Here is a 16,239-nt window from a genome sequence, read left to right as displayed (position 1 = left end):
ATTAATCTGTCCTCTTTAGTGACGCGGGTGAGGGGGGAGCGTGCGCGGTGCGTTTCAGGAGCTCCATCTGCTGCCTCCAATCCACTTGACATGACACTTTGGAGAATCGGGGGCCGGCGTCTATTATTTATAGTTTAAGAACAGATTATTGTTGCGCTTATTACATTTACTAAATGAGCCGGGGGATTTGTCGCAGGGAACGCAGGAAAATAATGCAGATTTCTATTTCTTCAGATGTAAAAAGGTCGACATTTAAAGCTTAGAGAAAACAGAGCGAACTACTTAAGCACTTAGGGAGAACGCCGGAGAACGGAATAAATTCAAACAGGCGTACAAATAAAACACCAGGCTTTCTATGCGGCTGGAGATTTGCCGGCTTGATAAAAGTCGCCGTCTCTACTCCTCTACTTCACACACAATGCCGCAAATAAAAGGAGACATGAAAGCAACACTAGAAATGTTCACAGGAAGCATCAGCGGAAGCCACCAGCCCGACCCCCACATCCTAATAGGTAAGAGAGGCGGTCACCCAAGGACACAGCGCCAGTAATGCAACGTACACAATGTACACCTATGCTGGTTAAACACCAAGTGCTCATATGTTACATTACTTATCCTGAAGTGATCCTGTGTTACATCCTGTATTATACTCCAGAGCTGTACTCACTATTCTGCTGGTGAGGTCACTGTGTACATACATTACATTACTGATCCTGAGTTACATCCTGTATTATACTCCAGAGCTGCACTCACTATTCTGCTGGTGGGGTCACTGCGTACATACATTACATTACTGATCCTGTGTTACATCCTGTATTATACTCCAGAGCTGTACTCACTATTCTGCTGGTGAGGTCACTGTGTACATACATTACAATACTGATCCTATATTATACTTCAGAGCTGCACTCACTATTCTGCTGGTGAGGTCACTGTGTACATACATTACATTACAGATCCTGAGTTACATCCTGTATTATATTCCAGAGCTGCACTCACTATTCTGCTGGTGGGGGTCACTGTGTACATACATTATATTACTGATCCTGTATTATACCCCAGAACTGCACTCACTATTCTGCTGGTGGGGTCACTGTGTACATACATTACTGATCCTGAGTTACATCATGTATTATACTCCAGAGCTGCACTCACTATTCTGCTGATGGGGTCACTGTGTACATTACATTACTGATCCTGAGTTACATCCTGTATTATACTCCAGAGCTGCACTCACTATTCTGCTGGTGGGGTCACTGCGTACATACATTACAATACTGATCCTGAGTTACATACTGTATTATACCCCAGAGCTGCACTCACTATTCTGCTGGTGGGGTCACTGTGTACATACATTACATTACTGATTCTGAGTTACATCCTGTATTATACCCCAGAGCTGCACTCACTATCCTGCTGGTGGGGTCACTGTGTACATACATTACATTACTGATCCTGAGTTACATCCTGTATTATACTCCAGAGCTGTACTCACTATTCTGCTGGTGGGGTCACTATGTACATCAATTACATTACAGATTCTGTATTATACACAGTAAACATTTCCGTACAGTAGACTCTCCACTTACTTGTTGCAGTCCACGTGGATGAGGACGTGGGAGCCGCTGACTGTCAGCGCAATCTTGTGCCACTGCCCGTCTGCCAGTCTATAGGGAAAGGCTTCTGTCCTTGATTTTCCATTAAACCTGTAGTGGTATCTAATTTCATCCCTTAAACCGCTGCTCTCCAGTTCAAAGAAGCTACAAGAAAACAGAAGGAGATGAGAGATGACGAGCGCTCACATAGAACGGCCGGGCCGTGGAGTGCGCCCGACATGACCTCTCACAAGGAAACATTCTATTCCAGCAGAAATTCTTATTTATTCTGCAGAACATCAGCAGAATAAGGAGGAACGTATATACACATATAGTTAGATACAACGTATCTATGCAGGTAATTAGCAGCAGTTTGTGTGTCTCCATGGTAACAGACAACAAACAACCCCTGTGTAGTCAGATCCTGCAATCATCTGTCACATTATCGGCTTTACATAGAAGACATCAGAGTAGACAGGGATGGGCTCAAGTGTCCATCTATGGAGCCTATCTCCTGTTAAGTCATGTAGAGAAGCGAGCTGGGGAGGGAAGCGCTCAGCCTCACAAATCCCCGGCCAATCAAAACTTTAACATTTTGTTCTTTTTTCCTAAAGGTGTTATCCAACAGTAGAAAAAAACACAACTACTGTCTTGCTAAAAGAGCGCCACCCTTGTCCCCAGGTTGTGTGAGGTATTACGATTCAGCTCCATTAAGCACAACTGCAAAAAGGCCCACAACCTGAGAGACAGAGAGGAGCTGTTTCTGGAAGATAGCGGCCATGTTTTTCTAGCCCTCTAATAACTTACAGGTATGACATAGACCAATGCATGTCTGTAGGGTCAGACTACACAAATCTATAATCATAAGGGGGTATATAATCAAAACCAATTAGATGTAATATGGATGCATCGAAGCAATAAGTACACACACTTTTAAAGGGGTATTCCGCTCAAACATAACTTTTGATAGGTTGCTGCCCATTGTGAGACAATTCCTTCCATACTTGTTATTATCTACTTAATGTCCTTCCCCCAGTTCCGAGCTGCTGCTTTCTGTTGAAGACACAAAAATCTGTGTGTGAGCTTTCCTCCTCCCCCCTCGCTTCTGAGACGGCTGATGTAATCAAGTCTCTGGCAGGCTGTATCTTCAACTCTGCAGCTTCTTTGTGCAGGAAAGATCACATTGCTGATGATTTCACTTTGTTTAAACCTTCCAGCATTACAAAGAAGCTACAAAGTTGCAGAGGGGGAGACAAAGAGAAAAGCTCACACAGATTTTTGTGTCTTTAGCAGAAAGCAGCAGCTGAGAACTGGGAGAAGGAGACTGAGTAGATAATAACAAGTATGGAAGGGATTGTGTGTCTCACCATGGGCAGCAACATATCAAAAGTGATGTTTGAGCGGAGTACCCCTTTAAATATAAAGGCATAGTCGTTTCCTGGACTTAGATGATGCAGAGAGTGATGTATATGGCCTCACATGCCACTACTTCATCTTGTATATGCCGCTGCATGCAGCGCTGGCGCCTCCTCCTCCATGTACAGCCCAGAATGAATATATTTCCTGTGTTTCATCTGGAACACCTTTTACTCTAAACAATCCGGCCAGGACGCGGAGATCTACAGAGCGCCGGCGCTGGCTGGCAGTGGCCAATAATTCAGAATTTCCCCCCAGGCTTGTAGGCACAAATATCCGCTGCATCCATCAAGCTGCGGGCTGAGCGCTGCAAGGGTGCCGCCACTCGATCTGCGACATTTACAGCCTTACAACTGAGGAACATTTCCACTACGCAGCTGTGACACGTTGTGATGGTGGGGTATAACTCACCCAAAGCCAATGGATGGTATGACTATACAACGGCCATAACGTCCTGCCCAGACGCCACCACAATGAGGCCTATTCACAGACTCCTAATCATATGGCCGTACCATCAGTATACGCTGAGTCCATCCTGACTGCTTATATAAGGACAACGCCAACTCATCATTGCTGACGCAGAAGTGTCCAACAAAGCTCCACAATGCAACGAACGCCATGTCTTCCAGTGATCAGGGGTGGGTTGGTGCTGGTTGGGACCACCTTAAAGGGGTTATTCAGGATTACACAAATAGACTTTTTTTTTTCCCCCAGAAACAGCGCCACTCCTGTCCTCAGTTTGGGTGTGGTACTGCAGCTCATCTTCACTGAAGTGAATTGAGCAGAGATGTAATACCACACACAACCAAAGCACAAAAGTGGCGCTATTTGTAGAAGTTTTTTAGAATCCTCGATACCCTTTACATTTTTCGTTTTTGTGTACTATAGTCCGATTTAAGAAATTAAAGGGGTTATTTAGAAAAGAAAAGATATATATATATATATATATATATATATATATATATATATATATTTATATATATATATATATATTTATTTATTAATTTATTTTTTCATTCAACTGGTGTCAAAAACTATACAGATTTGTAAATTGCTTGAGTTTACCCCCAGTACTTATCAGCTGCTGTATGTCCTGCAGGAAGTGGTTTATTCTCTCCAGTCTGACACAGTGCTCTCTGCTGTCACCTCTGTCTATGTCAGAAACTGTCCAGAGCAGCAGCAAATCCCCATAGAAAACCTCTCCTGCTCTGGACAGTTCCTGACATGGACAGAGGTGGCAGCAGAGAGCACTGTGTCAGACTGAAAAAAAAATACACCACTTCCTGCAGGGCATACAGCAGCTGATAAGTACTGGAAGACTGGAGATTTTTTAATAGAAGTAAATTACAAATCTATATAAATTTTTGACACCAGGTGATTTAAAAGAAAAACATTTGTGCTTGAGTACCCCTTTAAGACACAGGCGTATCTATCCACCACCATTTCTAACCTTCTTATGAACAGTGTTTATTAAGCTGTAGATTATGAAACATCTGTTCCTCCAGAGCTGCAGATCCTAATCATTCAGATGGAAGAAAGGGGGAAACTATAGGAAGCCATGACGTTTGATCCGGAGACGCTTAGATCTACGATTCAAAACAAATAAATTATCAGATTGGCGAGGATTATTAATAAGTGGGGCTCCCGGCAGCAGGCGGCTATTGATAACACACAGGCGCCTGCACCCGCATGGGGCAAACAAACACACCGCCACCGAGCTGGGACATCACGCTCAACCGTGGAGATTACCACAGCGACTGCAACGTATCGATAGGACTAATAAAACTAAATGAGAGGATGTTAGGATCGGTCATTCAGTAGTCTGGGATGGATTTGGGGGGGGGAGGGGGGCAAACTTTTTGCAGTGAAGTTAGTGATGGTGGTCACCTCACTTTTTCAATATAAATATATAAACAACATCTTTATATTAAAGTATTGTATTGTATTGGATAACATGGTGATGTGACTTCCTGGATAACATGGTGATGTGACTTCCTGGATTACATGGTGATGTCACTTCCTGGATAACATGGTGATGTCACTTCCTGGATAACATGGTGATGTCACTTCCTGGATAACACGGTGATGTCACTTCCTGGATAACACGGTGATGTCACTTCCTGGATAACACGGTGATGTCACTTCCTGGATAACATGGTGATGTCCCGACCCAACTCCCAGAGCTGTGCGGGCTGTGGCTGCTGGAGAGGATGATGGCAGAGGGATGCTCAGTGTCCCTCCAGTGCCCTGTGTCCCTCAGTGTGCCCCTGCCACCATCCTCTCCAGCAGCCACAGCCCGCACAGCTCTGGGAGTCAGGTTGTGACATCACCATGTTATCCAGGAAGTGACATCACCATGCTATCCAAAAAGTGACATCACCATGTTATCCAGGAAGTGACATCACCATGTTATCCAAAAAGTGACATCACCATGCTATCCAGGAAGTGACATCACCATGCTATCCAGGAAGTGACATCACCATGCTATCCAGGAAGTGACATCACCATGCTATCCAGGAAGTGACATCACCATGTTATCCAGGAAGTGACATCACCATGTTATCCAGGAAGTGACATCACCATGTTATACAGGAAGTGACATCACCATGTTATCCAGGAAGTGACATCACCATGTTATCCAGGAAGTGACATCACCATGTTATCCAGGAAGTGACATCACCATGCTATCCAGGAAGTGAAGCTTTGATGCAGTAGTAAGTGCAGGGGAAAAAGCAGTTTATAGGCACTTCCTGTAATATTGGTGACTTGCTGACTTTGGGGACAATACAATATTGAAATGAAAATTTTCGACTGACTTCTTTAATATCTGCTCAGCCAATCAGTAGGGAAGGTGTGACCCCCCCCCCCCCCCCCAACTATAAAAAAAAAAGAAATTCCCCAAAAAATACTCATGCTCTTGGTTACTATTAGCAAACAGTGTAAACCACCCCACCACGATAAGGTGGCCTCATATCGGGGCGGACCCTACACTGTACTATGGCCTCTCTGGGCATGCAAGATCCATCTTATACCGGCAAAAGCAACGTGCTCCTGCCTAGTGTGAATGGTGTTCTAGGAGAGTTGACCAAATTTGTCTTTTTTCTGTGTTCCAGATGGGGGAGTGGCTGCCTCTACTTGGTTTGCGCACTCCACCTGTCCCCACCCAGGTGGTGTAATTACTTTGGCCGGTATAAGATGGATCTTGCATGCCCAGAGCATAGGTGTATTACACGCCATGGAGAGGCCATAGAACAGTATAGGTCCACCCCAGCATGGGGCCACCTTATCGTGGTGGGGTGGTTTACACTGCTTGCAAATGGTAACCAAGAGCCCCATTATTTTTGTGGGCTTTTTTTTAGCAGTTGGGGGGGGGGGTTGCTTTTATCTATTTTCATGTCTGTAGTGGGTCTGTATCTTGCCATTGCAGTCAGCTGTTGCATTTCTTGTGTTTTTGTATGTTTGCAATTTCAGCCACAGCGACGTGCTCCTGCCTAGATAGATAGATAGATAGATAGATAGATAGATAGATAGATAGATAGATAGATAGGAGATAGATGATAGATAGATAGATAGATAGATAGATAGATAGATAGATAGATAGGAGATAGATAGATAGATAGATAGGAGATAGATAGATGGATAGATAGATAGATAGATAGATAGATAGATAGATAGATAGATAGATAGATAGATAGGAGATAGATAGATAGGAGACAGATAGATAGATAGGAGATAGGTAGATAGATAGATGGATAAGGAGATAGATAGATAGATAGATAGATAGATAGATAGATAGATAGGAGATAGATGATAGATAGATAGATAGATAGATAGATAGGAGATAGATAGATAGATAGATAGATAGATAGATAGATAGATAGGAGATAGATAGATAGATAGGAGATAGATAGATAGATAGATAGATGGATAAGGAGATAGATAGATAGATAGATAGATAGATAGATAGATAATAGATAGATAGATAGATAATAGATAGATAGATAGATAGATAGATAGATAGATAGATAGATATTTTTAGTAATTTCAGCAGCACAGGAAAAATATGGGTGCCAGGCAAATACTCCAACCACGAGTCCACAATATATATGTAAAGTAGCTTGACGGCACTCCAGATAAGGTGAAAAAAAAGGTTTCACATTTATTCACAAAGTGCACAGCACAGCATACAAAGTAATTAGGCAACGTTTCTGTGGCCTCTCGCCACCATTTTCAAGCCACAGTAGTGAACAAACCATATTCATTTATACAGGTGCATAATCAAAATCAAGCAAATTCATTGGTCGTGTAATCAAACAATTCATTGGTTGTGAGATGTGTCAATCACATGTGTAAACTTCTAGTGCTTCATCTATTAGGTAAAGAAATTCAGGTGCATACAAATAAATAATCACTGGTGATCTCAGTGTTGCAAAAGTGTTCCAATGAATTTGCTTGATTTTGATTATGCACCTGTATAAATGAATATGGTTTGTTCACTACTGTGGCTTGAAAATGGTGGCGAGAGGCCACAGAAACGTTGCCTAATTACTTTGTATGCTGTGCTGTGCACTTTGTGAATAAATGTGAAACCTTTTTTTTCACCTTATCTGGAGTGCCGTCAAGCTACTTTACATAGATAGATAGATAGATAGATAGGAGATAGATAGATAGGAGATAGATAGATAGGAGATAGATAGATAGGAGATAGATAGATAGGAGATAGATAGATAGATAGATAGGAGATAGATAGATAGATAGATAGATAGATAGATAGGAGATAGATAGATAGATAGATAGATAGATAGATAGGAGATAGATAGATAGATAGATAGATAGATAGATAGATAGAAGATAGATAGATAGATAGAAGATAGATAGAAGATAGATAGATAGAAGATAGATAGATAGATGATAGATAGATAGATAGATAGATAGATAGATAGATAGATAGATAGATAGATAAATAGATATATAATACATGATATATGGATATACAATAGATAATATAATAATATTTCTGTGAATAACACTAGATATAACAATGAAGCTGGTGGCGCCCCCCGCAGACATAGATGGGGTCTGCCCCCTGTATGACACATATGACGGGATAGTCATACACATTATATTTGGTAATCTTCCTCGCTCTTCTTCTTTCCGGCCATTTATAAAGCACACAGGTGTGAAGGTGTCGCCCTCGCTTTGTGGATCTGCGCAACTGATCAGCGGCGCGTCTGCCGCTCCCACAGAAAACAGCTGCTCCCATGTTATTACTTCTCGTCTCGGCAGCCATCTCCTGGCACGTTACAGTTACATATTACAGCAAGCTCCATGCAATATGCTCAGAATGATCCAGAAGCGGCCTACGCCAGTATGTTCTCTGCTATCGTACGGACGTGGCGCTACAATGTATCAGAGATGGAGGGAGAGGCTTCACTTACTGGTGATGTCACTGTCTATACTGGAGGGGAGCACTGATCAACAATACTGATGGACTACAACTCCCAGCATGCCCTGACAGTGTCAGTTACTGACCAGTGATGTCATAGTCTATACTGGGTGATGTCATCGCTAGATACAAGAAGCCTTTATCCTCTCCCAGGATGCTTTGACGACCTTGGGCCCTTTTCCCACATGCTGATGACCAGGACGCTGTGTGTTCTTCAGCGCTCAGGAACATTTATCGCTAAAATCGCACACCCACGTGTTCAGCAACGGCCACTCAATATTGACAAAACTCCAGACATCATTGTTTTTAGTGGCCATTGGTGGACACATGGGGCGTGGTTTCCCCATATATGTTTATTGGCCATTGGTGGACACATGGGGCGTGGTTTCCCCATATATGTTTATTGGCCATTGGTGAACACATGGGGGCATGGTTTCCCCATGTGTGTTTATTAGCCATTGGTGGACACATGGGGCGTGGCTTCCCCATATATGTTTATTGGCCATTGGTGCACATATGGGGCGTCGCTTCCCCATATATGTTTATTGGCCATTGGTGGACACATGGGGCCTGGCTTCCCCATATATGTTTATTAGCCATTGGTGGACACATGGGGGCGTGGTTTCCCCATATATGTTTATTAGCCATTGGTGGACACATGGGGGCGTGGTTTCCCCATGTGTGTTTATTAGCCATTGGTGGACAAATGGGGGCGTGGCTTCCCCATATATGTTTATTGGCCATTGGTGGACACATGGGGGTGTGGTTTAGATCATATATGTTTATTGGCTATTGATGAACACATGGAGGCGTGGTTCTCACCATATATGTTCATTGGCTGTTGGTGAACACATGGGGGTTTGGTTCTCCCCATATATGTTCATTGGCTATTGATGAACACATGGGGGCGTGGTTCTCACCATATATGTTCATTGGCTGTTTGTGAACACATGGGGGCGTGGTTCTCACCATATATGTTCATTGGCTGTTGGTGAACACATGGGGGCATGGTTCTCACCATATATGTTCATTGGCTGTTGGTGAACACATGGGGGCGTGGTTCTCCCCATATATGTTCATTGGCTATTGGGGAACACATGGGGGTGTGGTTTAGATCATATATGTTTATTGGCCATTGGTGAACACAGAAGGATGTGGTTTTCGCCATTTCTATACATTGGTCATTGGCAAACCCATGGGAATGCAGTTTTAGCCATGGATATTCATATTGGTCTTCATCCTGCAGTCACCAGTATTTCATGCATAGATCTGCCTGGTTTCCTATGCGGTTATTGCACTGAGGCTGATTGTTATGTTGGGAGTTGTAGTGATGCAGTGATAGCGGTCACGGACTGTTCCAGCCTACAGCCTCATACAAGCGTATAGCACTTTCTATATAAGAGACAACAAACTCGACTCCATTACACCTGAAAGGTGAAATCTGCAGCAAACTAGGAGTTAATAGTTGTGCGGGAGTGAATTCGGCACCAGATGGCCACCATCACTTAATAAAGGGGGTGATGAATGTCTGCCCACCCCGCCGCGGCTGACACCAGGTGCACCTTACAAGACTTTCCCACCTTGATGAATGGCACCAATTTTGTTATTGTAACCATTACGAGGGGCATTGATCTTCACTTGCCAATACCAGAGACTGCAGCCAAATCCAGAGGCAGGAGCGGAGATCTGGGCCCCCTCCCCCCCGCCCCAGCCCCCGCTGGGTTTCTCTTCTTCTCTCTTCCTTTCTTCTCACCAAATGGAGACTTTTTGGCGGTGAAGTTTCTCTCCGCTGTGAGATGGGAGTCATTTGCGAGGCGTGAATGTAAAACGGAACATATGTACGAGTAATTTGCAAGGCGTTAGCAAATGTTAATACTGGCATGTGAGGGGGGGCTCCTTCCAAAATCCCCATCAATGCTCATCTGATACACAGTAAATTATCCGAGCGGCAATTAGATGGAGGAAAGTGGTTTCCAGCATGTGGAGAAGAGAGCAAGGTGCAAAGCCGCCCCGGGGAGGACACTGCCATTCAGAGCAACAATCCTCCTCATCTACAAGTACAGGAAGAGAATAGACTATATGGAGGTGTAAGGACTGCACCCCCCCCCCCAGCCTGGAGGAACGGCCGACGGCAAAGCAGGAGCTGGAGGTTTTAATGGAGCGTGCATTATATGGCCACAGCTCAGCGCACAGTTATATCACTAATACAATTCTGTGCCTAATGCATCCCTGCGGAGTCACACGTGTGCACATATAGCTGCAATACTGCTGGACTGCTGGACTGCTGCCATCATTACACATCATTTCTGCCAACGGATGATACTATGCAAATGTGATTATATTATTATTATATATATATATATATATATATATATATATATATACATACACACACACACACACACATATACATATGCACACACACATTATATATATATATATATATATATATATATATATATATATATATATATATAGCACTGCGACTTTATTTCCTACATTCTAAATAAAGAATGCACCCCCCAAATCTACATAATGGAATCACTGTGTACATACTCTAGAGCTGCACTCACTATTCTGCTGGTGAGGTCACTGTGTACATACATTACATTACTGATCCTGAGTTACATACTGTATTATACTCCAGAGCTGCACTCACTATTCTGCTGGTGAGGTCCCTGTTTACATACATCACATTACTGATCCTGAGTTACATCCTGTATTATACTTCAGAGCTGCACTCACTATTCTGAGTGGGACCTGTGTACATACATTACATTACTTAGTCTGTACTGTAGGATTCATGGGGCCTCATAGCAAAAATCTGTTCTGTGTGTGTATAAACTGCCAGGTGAGCAGAGGGGTGGATTACGAAGACAGGGGTGCTTGTTTACAGGTGGAGCAGTATGTATTGGTGCAGAGTGATGTTGGGTTACTTCAGGTGGAGCAGTATGTATACCTGCACTGTAGTGTTGGGTAACTAGAGGTGGAGCAGTATGTATTCTGCACTACAGTGTTAGCTTACTAAAAGCGGAGCAACAGTTGTTGCTGAACTGGGGTGTTACTTCACTACAGGTGGAGCAGTATTTACTTCTGCCCTATGGTGCTGAGTAACAACAGGGAGCATTATTTATTGCTTGAATGTGGTGTTGGGTTACTACAGGTGGAGCATTATGTATTAGTGCAGTGTAATGTTACTGCATGTGGAGCAGCAAGTACTTCTGCACTGCGGTGTCAAGTAACCACAGGGGGCAGTATTTATAGCTTCAATGTGGTGTTGGGTTACTACAGGTGGAGCATTATATATTGGTGCAGTGTGATGTTGGTGCATGTGGAGCTGTAAGTACTTCAGCACTGTGGTGCTAGGTTACTACAGGTGGAACAGCATGTATTTCTGCACTGCAGTGACAGGTAACCACAGGGGGCAGTATGTATTGCTACTACAGATGGAGCAGTACTCAGCTCTGCACTTTGGTGCTGATCTAGCGCTGCTCTAGGATATTATGTGCACTGGATGGCGGTATTTGGCATTGCGTAGTAGTATGTGTTTGTTGGTGAGGTCCCCGCATCAGCAGGGATCGCCAGATAGTCAGAGTTTAGAGTGCCCGGTGAGAGAAGTATTATAGTCAGGCACCTGCTGCCCAGACTGCAGGGAGGAGTGTCAGACAGAGGGACGGACGGAGACTCACTGAGGCAGCAGACACAGCCGCATCATTCCGGAGACTTTATTACTAATAAATAGAATAATAATCCTTATTATTCCATAAAGCTGGAGTACAAATCTGTCAGCGGTAATAGAAAGGCTCCGGACATCTGTCACAGTCCTCGCTCTGTGCGCAAAAAGTCTCTGCCGCACTCTGCACAGTGACACGCCAGGATGGGAGCGCTCCCTGCAGTGCGCCAGCTGTCACTCAACACTTACCAGCCCCCAATAGATCATGACAGAAGTATACAGTCCATTATACACCGACAACCCTCAGAGCAGAACTCTGCCATCCCACATACAGCAGAGGGGCCAGGCCGCCACCACCGCACTACTGATGGACACAGATGGACTAGTCTGGGGACTGCATTTACTCCAGGGACTGGTCTGGGGACTGCATTTACTCCAGGGACTGGTCTGGGGGCTGCATTTACTCCAGGGACTGGTCTGGGGGCTGCATTTACTCCAGGGACTGGCCTGGGGGCTGCATTTACTCCAGGGACTGGCCTGGGGGCTGTATATACTCCAGGGACTGGTCTGGGGGCTGTATATACTCCAGGGACTGGTCTGGGGGCTGTATATACTCCAGGGACTGGTCTGGGGGCTGCATTTACTCCAGGGACTGGTCTGGGGACTGCATTTACTCCAGGGACTGGTCTGGGGACTGCATTTACTCCAGGGACTGGTCTGGGGGCTGCATTTACTCCAGGGACTGGTCTGGGGGCTGTATATACTCCAGGGACTGGTCTGGGGGCTGTATATACTCCAGGGACTGGTCTGGGGGCTGCATTTACTCCAGGGACTGGTCTGGGGGCTGCATTAACTCCAGGGACTGGTCTGGGGGCTGTATATACTCCAGGGACTGGTCTGGGGGCTGCATTTACTCCAGGGACTGGTCTGGGGACTGCATTTACTCCAGGGACTGGTCTGGGGGCTGCATTTACTCCAGGGACTGGTCTGGGGGCTGCATTTACTCCAGGGACTGGTCTGGGGGCTGTATATACTCCAGGGACTGGTCTGGGGAATGTATTTACTCCAGGGACTGGTCTGGGGAATGTATTTACTCCAGGGACTGGTCTGGGGGCTGCATTAACTCCAGGGACTGGTCTGGGGGCTGTATATACTCCAGGGACTGGTCTGGGGGCTGCATTTACTCCAGGGACTGGTCTGGGGGCTGCATTTACTCCAGGGACTGGTCTGGGGGCTGCATTTACTCCAGGGACTGGTCTGGGGGCTGCATTTACTCCAGGGACTGGTCTGGGGGCTGTATATACTCCAGGGACTGGTCTGGGGAATGTATTTACTCCAGGGACTGGTCTGGGGGCTGTATATACTCCAGGGACTGGTGTGGGGAATGTATTTACTCCAGGGACTGGTCTGGGGGCTGTATATACTCCAGGGACTGGTGTGGGGGCTGCATTTACTCCAGGGACTGGTCTGGGGACTGCATTTACTCCAAGGACTGGTGTGGGGGCTGCATTTACTCCAGGGACTGGTCTGGGGGCTGTTTATACTCCAGGGACTGGTCTGGGGGCTGCATTTACTCCAGGGACTGGTCTGGGGGCTGTATATACTCCAGGGACTGGTCTGGGGGCTGTATATACTCCAGGGACTGGTCTGGGGGCTGTATATACTCCAGGGACTGGTTTGGGGGCTGCATTTACTCCAGGGACTGGTCTGGGGGCTGCATTTACTCCAGGGACTGGTCTGGGGGCTGTATATACTCCAGGGACTGGTCTGGGGGCTGCATTTACTCCAGGGACTGGTCTGGGGGCTGCATTTACTCCAGGGACTGGTCTGGGGGCTGTATATACTCCAGGGACTGGTCTGGGGGCTGTATATACTCCAGGGACTGGTCTGGGGGCTGTATATACTCCAGGGACTGGTCTGGGGAATGTATGTACTTTGGGGTCTGGTCTTGGGGCTGTGTTTACTCCAGGGACCAGTCTGGGGAATGTATATACTCCGGGGTCTGGTCTGGGGTCTTTTTTCTATAATCTGTCCAGTCCTTTATACTCAGGAATCAACATGGATAAGGTCACATGACCAGATCTCCCAGGACCCTCAAGCCACAGGGTAGTGTGTTTGGGGTATGTGACTATACTGTGAACTGTATTTAAGGGATCTGTAGTCGTTTCAAGGGGTTGTCCAGGCTTATAAAAACATGGTCGATTTCTTCCAGAAACAGCGCCACCCCTGTCCTCAGGTTGTGTGTGGTATTGCAGCTCAGTTCTATTGAAATGAATGGAGCTGAATCCAGCTTTCTCTTATCCTGAATGGCATAGGGAGAAGCCCCCATTACTACTGTTTGGACATTTAGTGAAACAGATTGTGAAGAGTTAATACCGTCAATAATCTATGACAATAGGGACTATAGGGGTAACAGGTCACATTATAGCGGGGTCTCCCTAAAGCCGCTATATACTGTAATGGGAGTCATCGCCCGTCGTAGCCTCCAGCCTGGTAAACTCTCCCTCACCCCAATGTTCGGTGCTCCCGCCGCTCTCTCTTTGCTCATTGATCCCTACATTAGTTCACTTCTTCTTACACTCTTCCACCTACACACTTCCCCATCAGACTGCAGAGAGAACACAGGCTGACAATATGCGGACTGACAGCCGCACGGCCGATGAACGTCCGTCCGTGTACCCGGCACAAGCCGCTTCTATAAAGTCTATGAAATAGTAATGAGAACTCCAGACAAATGCGCGGCAGGCGTCCAGGCAGCGAATACATCAGCGCGCACTTATGCCGTGTCAGCAGCCGCCATACTTTACCAACTTTATGAACAATTCACATAAAATACCCAGATTCAGGCTTTTATTTGTGAAGAATCTGACCGGCCGGGGGTCACAACTTCTATCAGGACGACTATAGAATGGGCTGTGCCATACACTCCAGTGCACCAAAGGGATCATTTGCATCAAAATACAGAAAAACCGGGATCAGGAACTCTGTAGCTACAGGTACCTATCAGAATTATTGCAGAATAAAAGGCTGCTGCATTCATACCCTGCCTGCTCCTCTGCCTGTGGCATTATTCCGCACACTCTAATCACACCTCATTCTTCCCCATTGTCCCAATAAAGATATACTGTGTCTGTATATGTGTATATGACAGGGAGATGGTGATGTAGACTAGGCAGACTGGTCAGGGGTAGTGACATCACTCAGGGGGTAAGGCTTAAAGTGTCACGGTCGTATTTTTATTTTTTTATTTTATTTTTTTGCAGAAATCAATAGTCCAGGCGATTTTAGGATACTTTGTAATTGGGTTTATTAGGAAAATATGCCATTATCTGCATTCAAAAAGCCTTTTCCCAGCCCCCCCTCCCTTCTCTCTCTCTCCTTACTGCTCATGGTCAGGAAATCTCAACTCTTTTACATCAGTCAGGCCCTGTGTAACCTATGAAGAGGGGAGGAGGGAGATTAGTCGCCAGCAGAGAGCAGAGAACAAAGAATTACACAGCAGGACCTGTGTGGTTCAGAGGTCAGTGCTGACTGTCAGAGGAGATAGCCCGGTGATGTAGCTGTAAATTAACTCTTTGTTGTCCTGTTTTGGAGCCTCGTCTCCCTCCACCGCTCCCCTCTCCATAAGAGAATCACGAAAGCAGGGGGGAGAGCTTCAAACTGCTTTTTCATGATAAAAATCAATTTTTCCGCTAATAAACCCAATTCCAAAGTTTCTTAAAATCGCCTGGACTATTGATTTCTGCAAAAACAATTTAAATGACAGTGACACTTTAAGGGTGCGTTCACACCTACAGGATCCGCAGCAGATCCGCAGCAGATTTGATGGTGCTGTGTTCAGTTATTTAAATGAAATCTGCTGCGGATCCGGTAAGTGTGAACGTACCCTAAAGGGGTTATCCAGCATTAGAGAAACATGGCCCCTTTCTTCCAGAGACAGCACCGCTCTTGTCTCCAGTTTGGGTGTAAATGGAGCTTAATTGCATAATCACACCTGAACTGGAGACAAGAGCGGTGCTGTCTCTGGAAGAAAGCGGCCATGTTTAACCCCTTTAAGTTCAAGTTCCAGCTATGCTTCCTGAGACAGCAGAGGATGGGAAACTGAAGAG

General features: G+C 45.4%; 1 protein-coding gene across 4 annotated transcripts in view; it reads right to left on the bottom strand.

The window, feature by feature from the left end:
* Positions 1–16,239, bottom strand: part of NELL1 (neural EGFL like 1) — a 445,407-nt gene that overhangs the window by 342,874 nt on the left and 86,294 nt on the right. For all 4 annotated transcript variants that reach the window (XM_069968052.1, XM_069968055.1, XM_069968054.1 and 1 more), the window contains exon 4: positions 1,590–1,760. In XM_069968052.1, the coding sequence (XP_069824153.1) occupies positions 1,590–1,760 (171 nt within the window). The remainder of the gene's footprint in view (positions 1–1,589; positions 1,761–16,239) is intronic.

The sequence above is a fragment of the Dendropsophus ebraccatus genome, chromosome 4 (genome assembly GCF_027789765.1).
Source record: "Dendropsophus ebraccatus isolate aDenEbr1 chromosome 4, aDenEbr1.pat, whole genome shotgun sequence".
NCBI lineage: Eukaryota > Metazoa > Chordata > Amphibia > Anura > Hylidae > Dendropsophus > Dendropsophus ebraccatus.
Note: the sequence above shows the minus strand (reverse complement) of the source record. Positions and strands in the feature narration are given on the sequence as shown.